The 12,643-nt window shown below is 36.9% G+C and overlaps 1 protein-coding gene across 1 annotated transcript; it reads left to right on the forward strand.

The window, feature by feature from the left end:
- Positions 1 to 6,031: 6,031 nt before the first annotated feature.
- Positions 6,032 to 6,844, forward strand: LOC306866232 (class A basic helix-loop-helix protein 9-like; the record flags this gene model as incomplete). The annotated part of the gene is made up of 1 exon (XM_079411335.1): positions 6,032 to 6,844. The coding sequence occupies one exon, from the start codon at positions 6,032 to 6,034 to the stop codon at positions 6,842 to 6,844; it is 813 nt and encodes a 270-aa protein (XP_079267461.1).
- Between the last annotated feature and the right edge of the window lie 5,799 nt (positions 6,845 to 12,643).

Below are 12,643 nucleotides of genomic sequence, written 5' to 3' on the forward strand. Positions count from 1 at the left end.
AAGATATGAATAATGATCAAATCTATCTTCATGTATTTATTTGTATATACTTATTTTACTGGCAATATAACCATGAGGTAAAAGTATATGAATTGAGTAAATATGGTAGGCTTAAGGCTTAAGCCTGGCTGGAATTGCAATACTGTCATATTATATTTAGCAGTGGTCTCTGGTCTTAAAACAGTCCCCTGGTGTAATGCATTAATGTTAACAAAACAGTAGCTGCATAGAAGATGGCTCAAATAAAATAATATAAAACCTACTGCAATAACACAAAGTGCATATCTTAAAAACAGACAAAACGGCAAATCCATAGACTTTAGGCTACTTCGGCTCATAAAACAAGAAAAAGTCTCAAAAACACCTCATTTATATACGTCAAAAAAAAAAAGTCAGCGCTGGGTCTGGTGCCCAATTCTCTGATAGAAATAAGATCTCTATGCTTGCTCTATGTGCTTATTTTAATTGAATGTCGTCATATCCGGGCTCAGATATTACAGCGCCCTCTCCTGTTATGACAGATAAAGTGCTAAAAGTTGATAAGAGGGGATCATATTTAGCTTTTCATTGTGTGAAATACAAGAATAATGAAAAATATTTTTGTTTTTGTAATTTATTATAACTAAACATACCGGAAACCGCTGGGAATCCAGAGTGTTCGTTTAAATGTTACTAGTAGCACTTACTATTCTAAAACATTTACAGTAGTTTATTTTATGGTTCGCACTTCTTTTTAATCGTATAGCGTGTTTCTTCATTCTGACTTTGAGCAGTTTTGTCATCACAGGACTTCATTTGGCGTTCTTTGCGCGAGCCGAACTTTCAATCACAGAAGACCTTTTTCGGACACGTGTGTCAAGGAGCCTAGTAATAAAACTAAACTGACCCAGTGATATTTGGGGGGTTAAAGAATTAGTTCACTTTTAAAAAAACTTTTGCTGATAATTTACTCACCCCCATGTCATCCAAGATGTCCATGACTTTCTTTCTTCAGTCGAAAAGAAATTAAGGTTTTTGATGAAAACATTTCTCCATAAAATGGACTTCATTGGGACCCAAACGGTTCAAGGTCCAAATGACAGTTTCAGTGCAGCTTCAAAGGGCTTTAAACGATACCAGACGATGAATAAGGGTCTTATCTAGCGAAACGATCGGTCATTTCAAAAATAAATAAAAAAGTTTAAGTTTTATAAGCACAAATGCTCGCCTTGCTCTGTACTGTGATGCGCGTTCGCGACGTCACGTCATACGCAATGACGTTGAAAAGGTCACGGTTGACTTAAGCCTAGCTCCCCAATTGATAAATAAGTTATAATTTTTATGGTTGTAAAATATTTGTATAACTGTGTATGACTGTATACAAATTTAGTTATTTAAATTATTTTATTTTATTTGTAATTTATTTAGTTTTTTCTTTTTTCTTTTTTTTTTTTACTTTTTTAGTTATTTTATTTATTTTTTCATTGTATCCCCCATATGTTCACATGTCTTTATATTCTCATGTTCATGTTCTAATGTTTATCTGTTTATCTCTGATAGTGTCATAATAATAAAAAAAAAAAAAAAAAAAAAAACGCTCAACTCCTATTTTGCGCATGCGCAGCATTCTCTTAGTTAGTTTATGTGTGAAGCCATAGGTTGGTAAATATGGTCTATTATCAGGCTCCTCAATATTTCGCCACCAGGTGGTGCTACCATCATAGAAATCATGCATGAGCGTCAAGAGAGGTGATATGCACTTTATTTTACTTTTAATATTTATTTTATTCATTTATTTTCTTTAAAGGTAAAGGTTGCTTCAGAGGATTTGTCTATAATAGTCTTTAAGCGGCGTGGGAACCCGTCTGAAGACATAAACATAAATATCTCTAATACACTCTTTCTGTCATGACCCTGTATAATTAGCTTACTGACCACAGACCACAAGGTTAACATAAAACACCAAATTAGTACATTTCATTAATGCATTGTTAATAAAATGTTTTCTCCCGGGTCATTTAAAATAGTCCGAAAGTAAGAAACTATGCTGTTAAATAGGAGAATCACAGTATATTGTATTGTTTATGTTGTGTTACTACCAAACACAAATGTGTCACAGCTTTACCACCTTGATGATAAACTCTTGTAAACCATTGTTATGCTGTCAGCATACTGTAGATACGTGTGAGCAAGCACTCCCTGCAGGCATTTCATATTGAATAACATGCACAACTTTTAAGAGGCAGGCCTACGTGCTGCATGTACGGTGACTCCCTATATAGACAGATAATGGTTCAATCTTCCTCTCAAATGATAATTTCCACACACTTTCTTGAGTCAGTCCACACATAGACAATACGTGTTTGCGCTTGAGTCACAGGACTCTCACCTCGGCAGAGAGAGTGGGAAATGTGATGACTTAAGTTGGATGGAGGCTATTAAGCCTGAAGAATGGCACACATTAACACTCTCTGCAGGAGCGCGAGTCACCTCACTTTTTCCCACAGTAACACAATATGAATACAGTATAAAATTACTCTCATGGGTCTCTTTACTGAATGTCCTTATTTTTCTTCAATATCAGCAAAATTTCTTATTACCCATCTGACCCGACTGAAGCAGTATGGAAATGAATTCTTATTGTTATAGTAAGCTAATTTACCCTATTAAGATGTGTCTTAGAGTTTCTGATGATGATCATGTTATTAAGTGTTTCTAATAAGTAATACTGAATGTGTGTGTGTGTGTGTGTGTGTGTGTGTGTGTGTGTGTGTGTGTGTGTGTGTGTGTGAATTTATTATATACCAGTAAAACACATATACACATGCATATGGTGGAGGATATCAAATTCACTCAAATTCACAATTAATTACAACTAAATTATGTTTTTACAGTGAGCAGACAAATAGATTTAATTTCAGATTTATTTATTTTTTTCAAAAGGAAGAAGGAAATCCTTTTCTGAGTGAGTAACTTTTATAGGGGTGTGAAAATTCCTCTGGAAGTGCTGCAAACATGCATTAACATACCAGTGCAAAGCCAAGGTTAGTGGACAGAACTGTGCTCACTCATTACGTTAACAGTCCCTCAGGAAATAAATATCTATAACGCTTTCTACAGACCTCTAATAAGACTCAGGTAACAACCGTTCATTACAGAGTCTCAGGCCAGAGATTTACAAATCTCAGGAAAGTGCAGTTAGGAAGGTTCCCCTTACTTTGAAAACGGTTATTCCTTTAAGGGCGTCACAGGACGAGCAGTAAAGGCTTTGATTTATTCTTGGCGGCTGTTAATTGCTAGTGTCTTGTCATCTGTCAGAAGGGAGAGATTTGGACGGTCCGAGGTGCAGATTTCATGCTCTCTCTGGGAGGCCATAAATCTCTCAGGGGCCCCTCATAAATCACAGACTGCAGAGAGGAGTGCTGATCTCTTCCTGAGACTGATTATTCAATAAAAACGACTGTAAAAATATTTATTTTGAATTTCCATGGCTAACTTGTTGCTAATGCGTAAATTAAAAGTTGCACCTCAAACCAGAACAGAAATCAGAACAAGCAAAACTATGCTAATCAATTCATATCAAAAAATAAATCTTTGAAAGCCATTATAGCTAAAAACACAGTTAGCCATAATGGAAATACTCGCACAAAACACGGATTCAATATTTTTTTTTTTTTTTTGATAAATTGATTGTTTTATTTACAACTTTGATTTTTTTTTACAAATATTATTTGAGCATGTTTCACAAGAAAATACTATTTCAGTATTTCAGCTTCAAAATTTCACATTTAATGTTACTTGCTATTTCTTTGCAATTTCTGAGTGAAAACTGTTTCTACACCAAATCTTTTCAATGTATAATGTGTGTGCAAATATAAAAGTTTGTTTTATTTAATTTATTATCATTATACAATTTTGTTGCATTTAAAAACGTCTTTTATGTCTATTATTTCCAATCTGTATTTTATCTGGCAAATAAAAATATACATAAAAAATACAGATTCATCAAGACTTTTTTACTTATTTTTAAATGTAATCATAATCATATTGACATTTTATTTAGTATTTGCTCTCATAATTCTAGAGCACAATTTCCTGCATTTCCTTTCAGTTATTAACGATAAATTATGCTCACACTCAATATGATCCATGCAAAATTAACTTCTTTTCTCATGGTTGAAAAGACAAACAGTCTCAAAGTAACAGCACTCTCACTGTAAACTGTCCAACTGCGCAATTGTTTTAGGGTATGGTGTCAATCTGCCTAGACAGCCTCCATAAAAGAGAAGCAGAGGAAGAGGCCTGACCTCTCATTCTGTCTAAACTAACCCAGCACACAGGGCAGGCCAAATGCCCCAAAGTGATTCATTTATCAATTATCATTATTAAGACCAAATAATCACAAGAGAAAGCACATTTTTTGAGACATTACACAACAGACTGAGAGGATGACAGCTATCCTTGGTATGAAGAGCTGTCAGCAATGCTTTAGCACTGAACTATTGACTTACAGCAGCTGTTGTTCTTCAGATTAGAGAGCATGATGAAGCAGGACATGATCAGGCTGCGGGCAGTGAAAGGACAAAGATACATAGAGATACAGAACAGATTCCCCGTTGCACAACCTGAAACATGACCATCTTGCAATCTGTCAAAAACAAACCAAACAAAAGTATGTGCTCCCCTGTCAGTGCTAAACACAGTGTGTAGGGTGTGCTACTGACGCCATGTTATAATTGTCAAATACCTGCTCTCTTTTTGCGGGCTTTGAAGTCCGAGTGTCTTTCTGTTCTTATCCTAAGGTGCTGTTTGGGCTTGATTTATTGTTTGTTACAAAGACACTAAAATTATACGCCCACAAGGCCCAGCACCAACACAGTGCCGAGATCGCATTGCTGGAAATGATAATTGTATCTGTGGACAAATGTAAATAATGGATCGCAAGTCCGTCACACATGAGAGGAAATCCACAAAATACTAGTTATTTGATAAATGTACAATTTGTCATGAGCACTAACAGACAAATTTAGATTGAACTACCTGTGTGATTAATCACAAGACACAGCAGGAATCTACTATGAGACACTGCCCTTGAAGACTAGCACAAGTTCAGCCATTATCACCGACACAAAGTGCTGAAATCATTCTTAATCTTTTTTTAACCTTTTTAAAATTAAGTGTCATAAAATTGACAACAAATGCAATGTGCATTACATATAAAGTATTTTAACATGCATTTATTATATATATATATATATATATATACATATACATATACATATACATATACACACACACACACACACACACATGCATACACTATATTAGTCAAAAGTATGGAATAAGACACACACATATATATAATGCTGCATATATGAATTACAGTATATACATATAAACAATCATACACATAAAAAATGCATTAAAATAAACCAACTCTATTTATATAGTAAACATAAAAATTAAAATTTAATAATATAATTATATAATTTATATGATATTACCCCTGACATTACACATCCAATAAAAGCTTTGGGCCCAGGTGGTTAAAAAAAAGAAAAAAGAAAAGTGAAGAAGTCTATAATCATATGGTTCAAGAGATGCCAGTTATTGGTTTACATCTGTGCCTGTACTTTCTCTGTCCGGGCCAAAGATCCCAAAAGCTCATTCCTTATCTCTGATGATGGTAAATGATGTTGTGATGTAATGTTTTCATTTTTCCACAGCTTATGAGACATACAAATCTAACACATACTCAGAGTCTGTGTTTTTATTTGTCTGTTTCTGTTTTACTCACTATTCATGGCCTATATGTGGATCTCGCAGCAGAAGGCGTGTCTGGGGAGGGAGTAGCTGAATTTGCCTTGGGGAGCTCATAAACACCAGCATTTCTCATAGGTGACTGTACCATGTGACTCCAAAACGAGCTGCTTTAAAGAGCGGCCCGACCTGTTGAGAAACATCACAGTTAATCGCAGGTCGTGTGAGAAAGTGCCATCCAGACTCTCAGCACAGGAGATCGATGACACTGGAAACAGTCTACGGCTTCTCCATGGCGAGCAGAGGCAGCTTCACCAGCTCCGAGTTCTCCGAGGAGGAACCGGATGGGAGTCTTCAAGGGTCTGAGGAGCTGGACAGCAGCGACGGCAGCAGCTCGACGAGTTGTTACCCCAACAGCGCCCTAAGCGAGCCTGAAGATAGACAGAGCAAGAAACGCAGCAGGCCGGTGCGCTCCAAAGCACGAAGAGTGGCGGCCAATGTGAGAGAGAGGAAACGCATCATGGATTATAACCAGGCCTTCAACGCGCTCCGGGTGGCTCTGCATCATGACCTGAGCGGAAAGCGCCTGTCGAAGATCGCCACGCTCCAGAGGGCTATCAATCGGATCTCGGCTTTGTCAGTCTTCCTCACTAACAACCCACCAGCAAGTGTGGGGAAGTCCTGCAGCCACCTTGAGTGTCACGGTCAGCCAGGTAGCTTGTGGCAGGAGCCGTCGCCATCGCCTCCTGTGTGCCTTGAATCCCAGAGCTTCCTATCCTGGCACCAGCCGCTCAGCCATCATATACAAAACCCCTTGCACAGACTGTCCTCAGAGCAACACACTTTCAGCAGCCCTGCTTGTCCGCCGTCCCCTCATTACCCGTGTTTCTCTCCTGACGCCCAGGTTTACCCTTCTAGCGATATGGCAAGCTCATCCAGGTATGGACGGATAGGTGATGTTGGAGCATATCAGCCAGGAGTTTGGGGCTCTTGTGGCCAAAATCATATGGACAATTATGGGGAACCACTGCAGACGGCCCCTCTGTCCTGGCACATGGGGTACCTACAGGACGCTGGGCCTCAGCACTGTTATAACACACTGTGATACACACTCATGCACCAGGAATCCTGAGACTGAGAGAACTGAGAAAAATCACTGCCAACACCTGTAAACAAGTGCATTTCTGGTTACCGTTTGGTAACATTGTACATATTTTGAATGCGATTACAAATAGACTTTATTGCATTAAGATAAATTTATATGTAATGAGCAAATTATATGTGATTTGCAAAAGTATTGCATTAGTAAAAAGAGGACAATGAAAGTTTGTAAAAAAATTCTCAGATGTTTGCATTTCACCTTTGTAATAAAATATGCGAAATAGTAACATGCTGACTCGTCTTCATGCCAAAGCATTTAGAGAATATTTCTGTTTATGTAGGTAGCAATTAAGTGCATTATGTGTTTGTGTGCATGCAAACACAAAGTCTGTTTCCTTCTACTAATTTCTGAAAAATGGAGCTTTGATCTTGTGTGAACGGCTCATTCTTTTCATAACAGGTTGTAAAAATATCTGACATAGCAAAGGTTAGCAGGAATCCCATTCATGCTTTAGTCTCAATGAGTATATGTGCACATTAGAATGTTAGCATTTTTAGTAATCATTAAATCAATAATTTAAACTTCATTCAGAATGATTAACACCATATTGCATAAATGTAATGAATAATATTATTTTCAATCTTAAATTTCCTCGTGTTTTCACATTTAAATTTTATTCATTAAGCATATACTTTAATCTAAAGCAACTTGAAAAATGAGGAATATACAAATCGATTGTAAGCATGTAACATGAAAAGTGCTAAAATACAAAGCTTCCAAGCTTGCTAAGAGTTAGTGCAAGCTAAAACAGGGGGGAAAGTTGAAAAGCATAATTATTATTATTATTATTTTTTTAAATATTATTTTTTTATAATATAGAACATGCATCAATATAATTGCTAAAATAAATAAAAAATGCTAAATTGATAAAAACAAAGAAGTTTGTTGTCGCTAAAATAGAGGAAAAAATACAAATAAAGTATTTTTATATTATTATTTTTTTTATATTTCTAGCTATGTATCACTGCAACTTGTAATTGTATTATTATTTTTTGTAATATATTTTAAAACATTAAGTGTGATGTTTTATTTATTTATTTAATTCTGAGGCAGTCATGGATTGTCCATTTTTCTTGTTAAATAATAATTCAGTCAAGTTCTGATGGAAAAGTTGAGGGACTTGCTTGTTCGGGTGGATTTGTAAAGATCCTTTTACCAGTGAGGAATAATGGAGGTAAATGTTTGAATATAGTTTTTGAAATATGAGTGGGACCCTCAGGTGAGGGCCATCCTCAGAGTAGATCAATCTAAACACTGTTAATATTAGACCATTTAGCATGTGCTTGGGGACAGATTTATGACCTCACAGGAAGGAAGTGCAAGCACTACCCATAGAGAGAGAGAGAAAATCCCCCTTGGTCTCTTTCCTGCAGCCCCGTGGCGACTGATGGTGCGCGGGGGCTTTCACGGGGAGACCTGCAGGTGTGTCCAATCTGACTACACAAACAAGGATGAGGGTGAGAGATAGGAGGGGACGGATTGATTGTCTTCCTCTTATTTCATCCACAGACATGAATCATGGAAATCCCTGACTCACACCAAACGTGCTGACTGACGTTGACAGTGAATGTGTTGAGTGTTAGTGACAACATGTCTATCATCCTGCCTGTTATGGCAGCAGGCCAGTTAGGCTTCATCTGAACACATCAGCAGGTTTATGTGTTGTTTTCTGCGGTGAGCAAATCTTTCCCGTCAATCCGGACATTGCTCAATTGATCCAATGCATTTGTCATATCTGTCAGATGAAGATCTGTAGACAGTTTACCTCCTCAATAGGAAGCATTTGAACACTAGAGGGCAGCACATTATTTGTACAGACAAAGGCAAAATAGAATCTTTATTATTAGCCATGCAAACCCATTTTAGTGTGGAAACAAGTTGCTTACTAACCTTTTCTGTATAAGTTATGCATGCACTTTTAGAAATAATGCCTCAATAATGCCTCGGTTCCGAAAAAAAGATGAGAACAATTTTACAGCTCAAATGGTAGCTACACAACAGAATGAATGTAAGTGCTTTTAGAAAATAATATGCTTCACATTTCTACAAAATTACTTTTGCTGTGATCATCGTTTTAAAGCATCGTGGTTGAGTTTAACTTCTACTGAAGGAATGCCACATGCACATCTTACACTTTTAGCAGAACAATGGTTGAACGAGAAGGGTTAAAAATAAGATGGCTTAGTAAAACAATGTAAAGAAAAAGTGTTTTTTTTTATGAAAACAAATAAAAAAAAGAAAGAAAAGAAATTCACAATACAACCAGGAAGTATGGAGGCCCGCTTCTGCCATGGGATAAAAAATAAAAAAGGTCATTGCGACTTTTCCCTCATAATTTAGACTTTTTTTTTTTTTTTTGCCTCTACACAATTCTGAGGGAAAAGTCTGAATTGCAAGATATAAACCCAGAATTGCAAGAAATAAACTCACAATTCTGACTTTTTCCCCTGAATTCTGGTTTTACATCTTGAAATTCTGTTTTATTTTTTATTTTGCAAACCTAAATGTGACTTTTAATCTCACAGTTATAACATTTTACTTTTTTTTGCCATTGTGAGTATATACCTTGACTTTATCCCCCGGTTTCACAGACAAAGCTTAAGCCTAGTCCCAAACTAAGAAGTCTGAGCTGTTTCAACGGAAAGAAAATTACACTGATTGAACTTAAAAATATATCAATGTCTTTGTTTTGTCTCAAGATGGACACCAGTAGGCCTAATGTTTTTTTTCTAAGGCATGATTATAAAAATTACTTAAATGTCCGCACTGAACTATGGCCTAATCCTGGCTTAGTCTAAACCCTGTCTGTGAAACCAGGACTATATCTTGCATTTCTGACTTAACATCTCGCAATTTGCACAAAAAAAATTAAAAATAAATAAATCTTGAGATGAACTCTTTTTTATCCTATGGTGAAAACAAGCTTCCAAAGGGAAGAGAGAACGCAGTTCATTGTGATTTCATGTTGATTTAAGTGCTTTCTAGTGCAGCTCAGACAGATAAATGAGCTTATGAGCATTTGTAATGCAGAGATTTAAATGCAGTGAGTCATCCATGGCACAATAACACCTCTCACTAATAAACTTCTCCAACTTCAAACCCACACTGATCTGCCAGGCCAGGTTGGGCCGGGCCGCACCGCCCCCATGGTGTCTGCCATAGGTACTGTTGACAGGAGAATGAGCATGGGAGCACATGCCAAGACTCAGAGCACATGAGAGAGATAGAGACGGCAGATGACTCACCTGTAGCCTCTCTATTGCTTGCTAATGACGGAAGACACATTCACACGTACATACAAAGGCAGGCAGTTAAAGCATGAATGCAGAGGTTAGTGTTTATGACCGTTTTGATGGGGGTTCTGGCACTTTCATGGACACAGATTCGGTTTTGGACCAGAGTAGAGGCATGTAATTAGAACAATGCTCTGGGACAGTGTCCGTGATCTGCCGGTTTTGGCAAGTAGCGCGCTGTTCTTTTGGATATTCATGTCATATGCTGTGATCTGCCTCCTGACTATCATCCACATACGCCACCAGCAGGTGGTAACAGAACACCATCGCTGAAAGAGCCGCTTCCAAAACCAACTGCTGTATTGTATTTAACCCTGTACAGCAGCCTAGAAAAATCTAATGTTTTGACATAGAAATTTGCATATGTGTTTTCTGTTGAGTATCATAATTTGATACATCAGGTTTTTACAGCTCATACTGCATGATATACATGTTTGGTAGGAGAATATGGAGCTTGCATCTGAGGAGGAAAAAAAGCAGCTCTTCACAGGCTCAAACAGAGCAAATATATACAATTTGGTACAGTTGCTGATATTTATATGGCCAAAAAGTAAGATGAAATTCTGAGCTTGTAATGTAAATCAGTGAGATGTTCATTAAAGTATGCATATACAATACATGTCAGTTGTCACCCTGTATCTCCCAATAATGTCTTAGTAAGATGATATTTAAATGTTTAGTTTTATGATCAAGGCTTTCTTTTTTCATATATTGCAATGCAATACAATGAGAGATGTACAAATAAATGTTCATCAAAAGCCTAATGTATCATATTTGATCACTTTAACATGGTTTTGCTAAAAAAAATTGTCAACTTGATTATCCATATCTTAAAAAGTTGCTTCAGTCCAGTAAGTGCTCATCTTGAAATAATACCAACAATACTCCATTTATTCCTTAGTTTACTTAAAGTATCAGTAAAGATTTCATAGCAAAAAAGACATATGTACCATGGGGTTTCTAGAATTATACTAAAAAAAAAAAAAAAAAAAAAAAAAAAAGCATAAAACTGTTGTAACATGTTCTGGGTGGTGGCTTATGGTTGACATCATAAACATGGGACAATCATACATTTTTCAAAAATGTATAATTTTCATCAAAACCCATATTTCAATTTAAACTAAATTTAGGGGAAGTCGTGGCCTAATGGTTAGAGAGTCGGACTTGTAATCCAAAGGTTGTGGGTTCGAGTCTCGGGCTGGCAGGGATTGTAGGTGGGGGGAGTGAATGTCCAGTGCTCTCTCCACCCTCAATACCACGACTGAGGTGCCCTTGAGCAAGGCACCGAACCCCCAACTGCTCCCCGGGCGCCGCAGCATAAATGTATGTCACTTCACTTCACTAAATCATATTTGTATGATAGATTTTCAGAAATCAGGGAGTAGTAAATAAAACCTATCCAAAAAAGTTTCCAAGACTTTCACATAAGTTTCCAAGGCTTATGTGAAGGTCTTGGAAACTTTTTTGGATAGGTTTTATTTTAAAAAGCTGAACGTAGTACATAAAGGTTGTAGATTGGAAAAGTTGTGGTTGAAAACAATTTACATTTTACATTTCTGGCAGATGTGTTCATCCAAAGCAATTAGCTACAGGGACACTTCATTCTACTGCCAAAAATCTTTCTCCACTGCTTAAAAGCATGAAATTAATTTAAATGCATGGCTTAGATGACTGATTTAATAATTGTTTGAAAGGAGTGTCCATGAGCAAAGATGTCAGTATTGTATCCACCAAGCAGCTGCAATTGAGGTGTATTGGATTGCTACAGATAGCTTTCTCCTACAGATCTCCTAGAAAGAAATATAATAGACTCACCACAGTTAGACAAAATCAAGATTTCCCACAATCCCCTGAGCATTTATATAGTTGTTTATCTATCGTACTGAGTTAAATGTCAGCGGCTAACACAGCTTTGAGTGTCAGGCCAGGGAAGCGCAATAACTGATCTCTGCAGTGATTTCTGCTGTCTGCTCTGTTGAATTTGCTCACTGCAGGGATTATGAGAAATTCAGCCCCTCAAGTTCTGTCCACGTCAAGTGCTGTCTCTCGCTTCCTCTCTTTCATTATATTTCTCTTTCTTTCCGCATCTTGCCCTTTCCTCATCCTAAACTCTTAAATAAACTCTTCCAGTTTATCTCATCAGTTCAGTCTCAAACATCTCTTGGATTTGTACTTGAGGTTTCTATATAAACTGATTTTCATGCAGACGGATGCTTTGCGCATTTTGGTTCTGATAGAAAAATACCATTAAACCTCAGAACCGATTTGCATGAAAATCTATTTATACAAAGAAAACTGACTGCGTTTTATCAGAACTTGACCTTTTGACCCCTTTATACAGACTCTGCTGTGGAGAAAAACCTAAATAATCTGTATTTGGGTAGATCATAACATTACGATAGTGTTTTCCCCCATCTGAATTTCTGAGGGCTATTTGGTTTATGCTGAG

This window comes from Barbus barbus, assembly GCF_936440315.1.
Source record: "Barbus barbus genome assembly, chromosome: 47".
Lineage (NCBI taxonomy): Eukaryota > Metazoa > Chordata > Actinopteri > Cypriniformes > Cyprinidae > Barbus > Barbus barbus.